General features: G+C 46.7%; 1 protein-coding gene across 1 annotated transcript in view; it reads right to left on the bottom strand.

Moving 5' to 3' along the window:
• Nucleotides 1-13,227, bottom strand: part of aff2 (AF4/FMR2 family, member 2) — a 359,750-nt gene that overhangs the window by 263,378 nt on the left and 83,145 nt on the right. The window contains exons 3-5 of the mRNA XM_052487000.1: nucleotides 3,169-3,219; nucleotides 2,227-2,583; nucleotides 1,610-2,173 (exon numbers count right to left, since the gene is read on the bottom strand). Coding sequence (XP_052342960.1) covers nucleotides 1,610-2,173; nucleotides 2,227-2,583; nucleotides 3,169-3,219 — 972 coding nt within the window. The remainder of the gene's footprint in view (nucleotides 1-1,609; nucleotides 2,174-2,226; nucleotides 2,584-3,168; nucleotides 3,220-13,227) is intronic.

Raw genomic sequence — 13,227 nt, 5'->3', positions numbered from 1 at the left:
CCTACAATACTGTGGAAGGAAACAAGCCAAATACCTACAATACTGTGGAAGGAAACAAGCCAAATACCTACAATATTATGGGAGGAAACAAGCCAAATACCTACAATACTGTGGAAGGAAACAAGCCAAATACCTACAATACTGTGGAAGGAAACAAATACCAAATACCTACAATATTGTGGAAGGAAACAAGCCAAATACCTACAATACTGTGGAAGGAAACAAGCCAAATACCTACAATACTGTGGAAGGAAACAAGCCAAATACCTACAATACTGTGGAAGGAAACAAGCCAAATACCTACAATACTGTGGAAGGAAACAAGCCAAATACCTACAATACTGTGGAAGGAAACAAGCCAAATACCTACAATATTGTGGAAGGGAACAAGCCAAATACCTACAATATTGTGGGAGGGAACAAGCCAAATACCTACAATACCGCGGAAGGAAACAAGCCAAATACCTACAATATTGTGGGAGGGAACAAGCCAAATACCTACAATACTGTGGAAGGAAACAAGCCAAATACCTACAATACTGTGGAAGGAAACAAGCCAAATACCTACAATATTGTGGGAGGGAACAAGCCAAATAACTACAATATTGTGGGAGGGAACAAGCCAAATACCTACAATACCGCGGAAGGAAACAAGCCAAATACCTACAATATTGTGGGAGGGAACAAGCCAAATACCTACAATATTGTGGGAGGGAACAAGCCAAATACCTACAATATTGTGGGAGGGAACAAGCCAAATACCTACAATATTGTGGGAGGGAACAAGCCAAATACCTACAATATTGTGGGAGGGAACAAACCAAATACCTACAATATTGTGGGAGGGAACAAGCCAAATACCTACAATATTGTGGGAGGGAACAAGCCAAATACCTACAATATTGTGGGAGGGAACAAACCAAATACCTACAATATTGTGGGAGGGAACAAGCCAAATACCTACAATATTGTGGGAGGGAACAAGCCAAATACCTACAATATTGTGGGAGGAAACAAGCCAAATACCTACAATATTGTGGAAGGAAACAAGCCAAATACCTACAATATTGTGGGAGGGAACAAGCCAAAATCTGTAGGCTAAAACAAACAAAAAAACTATTACTTTAAGATGTCAGAACTGGTTACATGAATAAGTGAAACAAGCCCATGTGAACTAAAATGGCTATTAATCAGGAGTGATTTACTTTCGGAGATGAATATTTCATAGTGAGGGATTGTGGGTGTGTGTGTGTGTCTGTGTATGCGTGTGCGTGTATGTGTGTGTGTGTGTAAAAGGAGGGAAGGCCCCTTAACCCTGTGGCCTCTCAGCTGGCTGGGTTCAGGAGCAGGAGCCTTGCCCGCCAGAGGAGGAAAAATCAACGGCTGATTATTAATGAGGCCTCTCCACTATGTCAAGCTCAGTCTCTGCCAGGACTCAATGAAAAACAGAGGGAAAGTCACAGACCAATCTTATCTGGCTGAACCTGTTTCCCCTTCCTACTGCCAGCCGATCTAACACAAAACAAATGGCCTTTCCCCGGCACTTATTTTCGGTCTCCAAGCCTGTGTGTGTATACTGTAGTGTCATGGGAATCATGCAGGTCCCTACCTCCCCAGTCTGTGTCAGGGTCAGCTTGGGCAGCTTGCTCTTGGAGCTGGTGATGGTGCTGCCAAAAGGTGGGTTGCTGTAGCCCACGTCCACCACCTCCAGAGGAGGCTTGAGCTCCGGGGAGTCCAGGGGCATCTGGTCCTGGCCGTCCATTGGCCGCACGTAGGCCGTAGGCTTCTGCTGCTGCACGGCGCTGGGCTTGACGTGCAGACCCTGCGGGAAGGTGGGCGTGGAGAGGCCACTGGGCAGCAGGGAGGTAGAGGCCACTGGGGAACTGGCCCCGTGGGAGCCCGGCTCCTGCTCCAGGGGAGACTTAACATGAGTGTTGCTGTCCTTGTAGCTGCCATGCTCGGCCGATGACGGGGCCTTAGGGGCCTGCTGCTGCCCGCCCCCGTGCCTCCTGGAGAGAGTGGAGGTGGAGGAGGAGGAGGGGCTGCTGCTGGAGTCTCCCCTGTGGTCCACTACCTCGCCCTGTGAGATGAGCATCTCCTCGTGTCTTTGGGGCTGCTGCTGCTCATGGGTGAAGGAGTGTTTCCCCCTGCTGCAGGATGGGCCCCCCACCCCCTGGACCCCCAGGCCCCCCACCCCATGGACCCCCTGGCCCCCAACCCCCTGACCTCCCACCCCCTGGGTGCTGCAGTGGGCTCCCGGGACCAGTCGGAGGACCAGGACTTCTTGGAGCTCTGATGGCCGTGCAGCAGGCTGGAGCTGGTCAGAGACGAAGAGGAGGGAGGAGGGGGCATAGATGTGGTATGGTTCCCTGTGCCCACCCTGTTGCTCCCCCTCTGGCCTCCCTTGGTTAAGAAGCTGGGCTGGTCTTGCTTCTCCATGGGGCCAGGGGTCTGGGGAACAAAGTTCTTGGGGATGCCCACCAGGTGGCTCTGGTTGGAGTGGCTGGTCAGGAGCTCCTTCATCTCATCGTAGTTCCCCAGAGTGTTCTGCACCCGGTTGGCCAGGGCGTCACCTTTGTTTGTCTACAGAGACAGAGACAGAGAGAGTGATAGAGGAGAGACGGTGAGATGTATAGTTAGTTACAGACTCTCGTCCTCTCCCCAAGGTTATCATTCCCCACTACTCTGACAACTGACAGAAAGCAGCAGGTCATCAGAGATACACCTAATTACAGACAGACAGGAACTCTGCAGGCAGTGTGTGTGATAGGAGGTGTGTGTGTGTGTGTGTGTGTGTGTGTGTGTGTGTGTGTGTGTGTGTGTGTGTGTGTGTGTGTGTGTGTGTGTGTGTGTGTGTGTGTGTGTGTGTGTGTGTGTGTGTGTGTGTGTGTGTGTGTGTGTGTGAATGCGTGCATACATAGAAAAGGGTGAAATCATGCCTTAGTGAGCAAGACGATTAGGCTGTACATTAAAAGCAACTCAGGAAAATGAAAAAGTAAGTAGCCCCTCTCTGAGTCTAATACAAACCTTACAAACTGTATTAAACTATACTCCTGTACAAAGCACGTTCAGAAATCCATCTTAAGAAGGCACAGTTGGTGTATTAACATGTATTAAACAAGTGATTAAAACAAGCATTCTTAGTGTGGATCTATAGATAATAGATACCTTGTTTAGGTTGTTGGTCCCCCCCAAAGTGGATAGACTGGGCGCTTCTGTCTGTCAGTATAAAAAGACAGTAGTTTATAATCTAGTCACACTGTGGGATATAGTAGACCAATGGGATGATCTCACTAAATGTATAATCTAGTCACACTGTGGGATATAGTAGACCAATGGGATGATCTCACTAAGTGTATAATCTAGTCACACTGTGGGATATAGTAGACCAATGGGATGATCTCACTAAGTGTATAATCTAGTCACACTGTGGGATATAGTAGACCAATGGGATGATCTCACTAAGTGTATAATCTAGTCACACTGTGGGATATAGTAGACCAATGGGATGATCTCACTAAGTGTATAATCTAGTGACACTGAGGGATATAGGAGACCAATGGGATGATCTCACTAAATGTATAATCTAGTCACACTGTGGGATATAGTAGACCAATGGGATGACTCACTAAGTGTATAATCTAGTCACACTGTGGGATATAGTAGACCAATGGGATGATCTCACAAAGTGTATAATCTAGTCACACTGTGGGATATAGTAGACCAATGGGATGATCTCACAAAGTGTATAATCTAGTCACACTGTGGGATATAGTAGACCAATGGGATGATCTCACTAAGTGTATAATCTAGTCACACTGTGGGATATAGTAGACCAATGGGATGATCTCACTAAGTGTATAATCTAGTCACACTGTGGGATATAGTAGACCAATGGGATGATCTCACTAAGTGTATAATCTAGTGACACTGAGGGATATAGGAGACCAATGGGATGATCTCACTAAATGTATAATCTAGTCACACTGTGGGATATAGTAGACCAATGGGATGATCTCACTAAGTGTATAATCTAGTCACACTGTGGGATATAGTAGACCAATGGGATGATCTCACTAAGTGTATAATCTCGTCACACTGTGGGATATAGTAGACCAATGGGATGACCTCACTAAGTGTATAATCTAGTCACACTGTGGGATATAGTAGACCAATGGGATGATCTCACTAAGTGTATAATCTAGTCACACTGTGGGATATAGTAGACCAATGGGATGATCTCACTAAGTGTATAATCTAGTCACACTGTGGGATATAGTAGACCAATGGGATGATCTCACAAAGTGTATAATCTAGTCACACTGTGGGATATAGTAGACCAATGGGATGATCTCACTAAGTGTATAATCTAGTCACACTGTGGGATATAGTAGACCAATGGGATGATCTCACTAAGTGTATAATCTAGTCACACTGTGGGATATAGTAGACCAATGGGATGATCTCACTAAGTGTATAATCTCGTCACACTGTGGGATATAGTAGACCAATGGGATGACCTCACTAAGTGTATAATCTAGTCACACTGTGGGATATAGTAGACCAATGGGATGATCTCACTAAGTGTATAATCTAGTCACACTGTGGGATATAGTAGACCAATGGGATGATCTCACTAAGTGTATAATCTAGTCACACTGTGGGATATAGTAGACCAATGGGATGATCTCACTAAGTGTATAATCTAGTCACACTGTGGGATATAGTAGACCAATGGGATGATCTCACTAAGTGTATAATCTAGTCACACTGTGGGATATAGTAGACCAATGGGATGACCTCACTAAGTGTATAATCTAGTCACACTGTGGGATATAGTAGACCAATGGGATGATCTCACTAAGTGTATAATCTGCTCAACTGTATTGTTAATCAATAGTGATATGCGACTGTTAACACTACTCTATTCTAGCTAATATCTCTCAGTGGTAAACCTACATTTTATGAAAACCTCCAAATAAAGCTAAACTCATGAGCCCTCTTAAAAAAAGATATGTTGTTGTAATAACTGTTTTATTTTGTTTTATTATTGTTTTGTTTTATTTATTTGGGTAGTTCAGCATAGAATGCAGTCACACAGGGGATTTCAGACAAAGGGCAGAACCACCCCCAAACTCATGACTTGCCTAAAAGGCAACATTCTATTTAATGTGCAACACATTACTGTTATATTCAGGCCAGGCCTTTTATGTGTAAGAACCTAGTAAGAATGTACAAAAATTGCACTAAAACATGCATTATGCTAAGATGCACCCTATATAAACAGAAATGATAACAGAAACACGTCACTAGCTATTTAAAAATAACTGCAAATGAAGATTAATTTCAGTCATACAATAAAATTGCCAAGCTGTTTTCCGTATAGGGAGATCATTTGGCTATTGTTAGGCAACAAAGGGAAAAGATACATGCGTACAGTGTAGCAGCGTTTGGTATCACAGAGGACTGTGGTGATAGTAAAGGACAACACTACGTCAGACTCAGGAAGCATAAGCCTGTGTATTTGCACAACTCAATGTTAACAGCATAAAAGTAAATAAACAAATAATGGTTGATGGTCCGGGGAAGGGATGGTGTGGAGCATGAAGAGACATGATGCTGTGAGGGGGAATTATCTTCTGGGTGGTTAACCTTTGACCTGTCAACCGAAGAGGATGCCAGCTCGTGTAACGAATCTCCTCCTTGTCTGATGATGAAGAATAGGAATCATCGGACCAGTTTAATAAAGAAACTGAACACTGGATGACAAAAACAACAAAAGAGAATAAAACAGTTCTGTCTGGTAAGGATACAAAGACAGAAAACAACTACCCACAAAATCATAGTGGGAAAAACAGCCTGCCTCAGTATGGTTCTCAATCAGAGACAACGATCGACAGCTGCCTCTGCTTGGGAACCATACCAGGCCAAACACAGAAATACAAGACCTAGAATACACAACATAGAATGCCCACCCTATCTCACGCCCTGAACAAACTAAAACAGGGACATAAAAAAGGAAATAAGGTCAACGTGACCCCCCCCCCACCCCACAGGTGCGGACTCCGGCCGCAAAACCTAAACCCATAGGGGAGGGTCTGGGTGGGCATCTGTCCGCGGTGGCGGCTCTGGTGCGGGACGTGGACCCCACTCCAGCGGGCTCCGGGACCCTCGCTGCGTGGACCCTCGCAGCGGGCTCCGGACTGAAGACCCTCGTAGAGGGCGCCACTGGACTGAGGGGCGCCTCTGTACTGAGGGGCGCCTCTGGACTGAGGGGCTCCTCTGGACTGAGGGGCGCCTCCCAACTGAGGGGCGCCTCCCAACTGAAGGGCGGTTCGGCAGCTCCAGAGTGAATGGCGGCTCTGGCAGCTCCGGAGTGAAGGGCGGCTCTGGTAGCTCCGGAGTGAAGGGTGGCTCTGGCAGCGCTGGACAGGCGGGAGGCTCTGGCAGTGCCGGACAGGCGGGAGGCTCTGGCAGCGCCGAACAGGTGGGAGGCTCTGGCAGCGCCGGACAGGCAGAAGGCTCTTGCAACTCCGGGCTGGAGGGAGACGCTGGCAGCTCCGGGCTGGAGGGAGACACTGGCAGCTCCGGGATGGAGGGAGACGCTGGCAGCTCCGGGCTGGAGGGAGATGCTGGCAGCTCCGGGATGGAGGGAGACGCTGGCAGCTCCGGGCAGGAGTGAGACGCTGGCAGCTCCGGGCTGGAGGGAGACTCTGGAGGAAGGAGACGGAGAGACAGCCTGGTCCTTGGAGGAGGCACAGGATAGACCGGGCCGTGGAGGCGCACTGGAGGTCTCGAACTAAGGGCCTGCACAACCCATCCTGGCTGGATGGTGATTTTAGACCGGCACACGCGGGGCGCATGTACAGGACGCACTGGGCTGTGCAGACACAAGGGAGACACAGTGTGCAGCGCCGACGCAGGATATCCTGGCCCGTGGAAACGCACTGGAGGTCTGGAGACCAGGGTTGGCACCATCCGTCCTGGCTGGATCTTCACCCTAGCCCGGCAGATGCGGGGAGCTGGGATGTAGCGCACCGGGCTAAGAACACGTACTGGAGACACGGTGCGGTCCACCGCATAACACGGTGCCTGACCAGTACGATGCCCACCATGGTAAGCACATCTTGGAGAGCTGTAGCGCCGAGCGGGCACAGGAAGTGCAGGGCTAGGGAGGCGCACAGGAGGCCTGATGCGGGGGCTGGCACAGTCTTCACCAGACGGCTAGCACGCACCTCAGGACGAGTATGGAGAGCTGACTCAGGTGACATCAAATCCCAGACACGCTCCGTCGGGCGGAAGTCGTGCCTCATGCACCAACACAGCAACGCCCTCATGACTCTCTTCTCCAATCTCCCCATTAACTCCTTCACTGTCTCTGCTTCGCTTCCGTCGCTCACCTCCAATTTCGCCCTGTCCGGCTCTGGTTCCATCCTTGGCTCATTACGATAAGCACGGGGAGTTGGCTCAGGTCTGACTCCTGACTCTGCCACACTCCCCGTGTGCCACCCCCAATACATTTTTGGGGCTGCCTTTCAGGCTTCCTTGCCAGCCGTGCCAACTCCTCGTAGTGTTTCCTCTCAGCCTTAGCTGCCTCCAGTTCCTCCTGTGGATGGAGATACTCCCCAGCCTGTGCCCAGGGTCCCTTGCCTTCCAGTATCTCCTCCAATGTCCATTTTTCCAGACAGCTCTGCTGCTCCTCACCACACTGCTTTGTCCTTTGGTGGTGGGTAGTTCTGTAACGAATCTGATGATGATGAGGAATAGGAATCTTCGGACCAACACGCAGCGTGGTAAGTGTTCATCGTAAATTTAATAAAGAAACTGAACACTGGATGACAAAAACAACAAAAGAGAATGAAACAGTTCTGTCTGGTAAGGATACAGACAGAAAACAACTACCCACAAAATCATAGTGGGAAAACAGGCTGCCTCAGTATGGTTCTCAATCAGAGACAACGATCGACAGCTGCCTCTGATTAGGAACCATACCAGGCCACACACAGAAATACAAAAGCTAGAATACACAACATAGAATGCCCACCCCAACTCTCGCCCTGACCAAACTAAAATAGAGACATAAAAAAGGAACTAAGGTCAGGACGTGACAGTAACCCCCAATGTGCGGACTCCGGCCGCAAAACCTAAACCAATAGGGGAGGGTCTGGGTGGGCATCTGTCCGCGGTGGTAGCTCTGGCGCGGTACGTGGACCCCACTCCACCATAGTCTTGGCCCACTTACGTGGCGCCTCTGGAGCGGGGACCCTCGCAGCGGGCCCCGGACTGAAGACCCTCGTAGAGGGCGCCACTGGACTGAGGGGCGCCTCTGGACTGAGGGACGCCTCTGGACTGAGGGGCGCCTCTGGACTGAGGGGCGCCTTTCGACTGAGGGGCTGCGATTCTGGCAGCTCCGGAGTGAAGGGTGGCTCTGGCAACTCCGGAGTGAAGGGCGGCTCTAAGGTCAGGACTTGACAGTTAGGGCTAAACTTCTGTCTGCATGCCAAGCATCACCCCTAACCAACCTTGTCTCCCATAAAACTCTAATGGCTGTGCGGTTGTTGTTCCAAAAATAATTGCATTTTAGTTCACCCAAATGGATAACTATCCCCAGTTACTGTCATTGGAGTGGATTCTGAGCAGTGATGGCAGAGTTTGACATAAGGGCTGAAATGGGGCAGTTTATTAGGACACAGGGGCACAGGGAGAGAGGGAGGGATTCACCAAGTGTTTGGGATATCTAAACAGACAACTGGATGGCATTTACAGCAACGACCTAGGGTCTTTCAAAGTCCTGGATGTGTCCAAATGTTTATCTCAAACGACGAGTGATACAAACTAAGTAGTGACCCCTGTATCAGGTCAGTCATAATTTCAGGAGCCAGAGACGGAAAAACCTCAAACAGATCAGGCAGCATAGACCGAACCCTACTGTAACAGCAGTCTGTGTTTGACCAACCAGCAACCAGCCCAAAGCAGTAGTCTGTTATCCACCGTCAGCATGTCCTCCAAAGGGGAGCCTAAGCACACACAGGTTATTTAAGTCATGCGGTGAGGGCTCAGTATTTTTAGTGAGTGTGATGTTGAAGGGGCACTTGTAGACCTCCCAGATGCTGTCGTTCTCAGTGAGTGCAAAGACAGGGCACAAAGGGCTCTTGTGTAAAGAAGGAATGAGCCCTGGGCTGCTGGGTTTGGAGCAGGGCTGTCCTTCAGTGCACTGACTGCAGTCTGACTGCTCTGGATAGAGACTAACTACAGGTGATGAAAGGAGTAACTTCACTAGGCAGTAGAAGTATATCAATCTCACTTTATCTGGCTATCTACTATAGATTTTATTCACAGATAAGTTACACTGCTGTAAATAGATGTTTTTATACAGTACCTGTCAAAAGGTTGGACACTACTCATTCAAGGGTTTTTATTTATTTTTTACTATTTTCTACTTTGTAGAATAATAGTGAAGACATCAAAACAACGAAATAACACATATGGAATAATGTAGTAACCAAAAATGTGTTAAACAAATCTAAATACATTTCAGTTTGATGACAGCTTTGCACACTCTTGGCATTCTCTCAACCAGCTTCACGAATGCTTTTCCAACAGTCTTGAAGGTGTTCCCACATATGCTGAGCTGCTTTTCTTCCACTCTGCGGTCCAACTCATACCAAACCCAAACCTCAATTGGGTTGAGGTCAGGTGATTGTGGAGGCAAGGTCTTCTGATGCAGCACTCCATCACTCTCATTCTTGGTCAAATAGCCCTTATACAGCATGGAGGTGTGTTGGGTCGTTGTCCTGTTGAAAAACGAATGGTAGTCCCACTAAGCACAAACCAGATGGGATGGTGTATCGTTGCAGAATGCTGTGGTAGCCATGCTGGTAAAGTGTTCTTTTAATTCTAAATAAATCACAGACAGTGTCACCAGAAAAGCACCCCCACACCATAACACCTCCTCTTCCATGCTTCACGGTGGGAACCACACATACAAACAATATCCGTTCACCTACTCTCCGTCTCACAAATCTCAAATTTGGACTCATCAGACCAAAGGACAGATTTCCACCGGTCTAATGTCCATTGCTTGTGTTTCTTGGCCAAAACAAGTCTCTTCTTCTTATTGGTGTCCTTCAGTAGTGGTTTCCTTGCAGCAATTCAACCATGATGGCCTGATTCACGCAGTCTCCTTTGAACAGTTGATGTTGAGATGTGTCTGTTACTTAAACTCTGTGAAGCATTTATTTGGGCTGCAATCTAAGGTGCAGTTAACTCTAATGATCTTATCTTCTGTAGCAGAGGTAACTCTGGGTCTACCTTTCCTGTGGTGGTCCTCATGAGAGCCAGTTTCATCATAGCACTTGATGATTTTTGCGACTGCACTTGAAGAAACTTTCAAAGTTCTTGAAATGTTCAGGATTGACTGACTTTAATTTCTTAAAGTAATTATAGACTGTTGTTTCTCTGTGCTTATTTGAGCTATTCTTGCCATAATATGGACTTTGCCTTTTACCAAAAGACACACAAAAACACACCTGATTGGCTCAAACGTATTAAGAAGGAAAGAAATTCCACAAATGTATGTTTAAGTAGACACACCTGTTAATAAAAATGCATTCCAGCTGACTACCTCATGAAGTTAGTTGAGAGAATTCCAAGAGTGTGCAAAGCTGTTGTCACGACTTCCGCCGAAGTCGGCTCCCCTCTTTGTTCGGGGGGCGTTCGGCGGTCGACGTCATCGGCCATTGCCGCTCCATTTTTCATTGTTACATTTGTTTTGTCTTGTTCCCCCCTTTGTGTGGGATTGTTTTGTTACGTGTTTTGTATTGATGCGCCTAGCTGGTTTTCCCCCGGGTACTATATTTCAACCCGGAGTATGTTTAATTGTTAAACATTTTTGCTTATTTGTTGCGCTTTGCACTTTTGCCTTTGGCTGGAGGTTTGTTGGACACTGTTGCGTCCATCGGTTGTCTGCTTCTGCCGAATAAAGTGTGCGCCTGATCACAACTCTCTGCTCTCCTGCACCTGACTTCAACACCAGTAGAGCACAACTCTCTGCTGTCCTGCACCTGACTTCAACACCAGTAGAGCACAACTCTCTGCTCTCCTGCACCTGACTTCAACACCAGTAGAGCACAACTCTCTGCTCTCCTGCACCTGACTTCAACACCAGTAGAGCACAACTCTCTGCTCTCCTGCACCTGACTTCAACACCAGTAGAGCACAACTCTCTGCTCTCCTGCACCTGACTTCAACACCAGTAGAGCACAACTCTCTGCTCTCCTGCACCTGACTTCAACACCAGTAGAGCACAACTCTCTGCTCTCCTGCACCTGACTTCAACACCAGTAGAGCACAACTCTCTGCTCTCCTGCACCTGACTTCAACACCAGTAGAGCACAACTCTCTGCTCTCCTGCACCTGACTTCAACACCAGTAGCACATACGTTGACAGCTGTCATCAAGGCAAATGGTGGCTACTTTGAAGAATCTCAAATACAGAATATATTTTGAATTGTTAAACAATTTTTTGGTTATTACATGATTCCATATGTGTTATTTCATCGTTTTGATGTCATCACCATTATTCTACATTGTAGAAAATATTAATAATAAAGAAAAACCCTTGAATGAGGAGGTGTATCCAATCTGATGTAGTTTAAAACCTCATTATATACTGTAGCAGGTTCTAAACAATGATTAGTCCACTGTGTTACAGCACCTTATCTTCATGGAATAAAGGCTAAATGTGACCCGTTACAGAAAGCTGGGTGTATGATGCATGTCACTACTTCAAAGGAGAGGCATTTGAACGACCCACCAAATTCATCCAAATTTATATTTTTTCCTTCAGAAATGCCTTCTTTAACTTTCATGTGCCTTAAATAACAAAGTCGTACGTAATCTGTAAATATAAATAAAATGTGAAATCACAACTGTTTAGACACGGAGAATACAGAATCTTGCCTAGCCATGATTGGTTGAGATAATGAGGGGGCTGGGACATTCACGAGAAAGAGAGTTCATTCTGTCACTCAAGACTTCCTTGTTAAATGGTAAATCCTGCTCCGTCCTACTGCCGATATTTCAAAGATCCATTGGATTTACTAGTATTTTCGTCATGGACTACATGCAAAGTGTTGCCACAGATAAATGAATAAGACATATTTCAACGGGTGTATGTGAAGCATCCGCTTGGTGTTTCCACTCACAACTATATCCCATCCACTCCCAAATATGGTATTGAGAAGAAGCCCACTGACCGGCAGCGGGAGAAGACTAAACGAGATGAATTTGGCTGAAATTCTGCAAATTTTCTCATCTATTAAACATTTGATTTCAATACAGTTTTATGTTCCCAAAACTAGAATCTGTTATGAACAGAGTAGACAAAGTTTTAAAAATAGTTTGCAAAGGCAGATTTAGGTATTGCACTCTCGCACTTACCAGAGTAAGTGTTCCCTAACGGAGATATGCATTGCCATTGTTGGGCAGAAGCAGGTTAAGTGTGTACAGGACATTTTAGTACAGCTGTAGCAGTCAACAAGCAATAACAAGCTATCGGGAATTCATTCATTCAGGTTATAACCCATTTTTCTGGAATTTGTCATTCAGCATAAACCTTTTCTCCTCCACCAGTATTTGTTTAATTTAACCCTAATTTTACCAGGTAAATTGACTGAGAACACATTCTCATTTACAGCAACGACCTGGGGAATAGTTACAGGGGAGAGGAGGGAGGATGAATGAGCCAATTGTAAACTGGGGATGATTAGGTAACCGTCATGGTATGAGGGCCAGATTGGGAATTTTGCCAGGACACCGGGGTTAACACCCTTACTCTTAAAATAAGTGCCATGGGATCTTTAGTGACCACAGAGAGTCAAGACAACTGTTCAACGTCCCATCCGAAAGACAGCACCCTACACAGGGCAATGTCCCCATTATTTATATTTATATAAAAAATTGTCCAGAGGAAATGGTGCCTCCTACTGGCCTTCCAACACCACTTCCAGCAGCATCTGGTCTCCCATACAGGGACCAACCTTGCTTAGCTTCAGAAACAATCCAGCAGTGGATGCAGAGTGGTATGCTGCTGGCAGCAGATGATTGAGGGTGAACAAGCTACATTTCAGCTATGTTGAGAGTATTGCTTGGACTTGGGGGTCAATGAATGTTATCGCTGGTATACAAGGTTTTAATGTCTTGTTTATTTTTCTCTGTTTTCCTCCT

The sequence above is a fragment of the Oncorhynchus keta genome, chromosome 30 (genome assembly GCF_023373465.1).
Source record: "Oncorhynchus keta strain PuntledgeMale-10-30-2019 chromosome 30, Oket_V2, whole genome shotgun sequence".
NCBI lineage: Eukaryota > Metazoa > Chordata > Actinopteri > Salmoniformes > Salmonidae > Oncorhynchus > Oncorhynchus keta.
The sequence above is the reverse complement of the archived record's forward strand: the minus strand, read 5'-3'. Positions and strand labels throughout refer to the sequence as shown.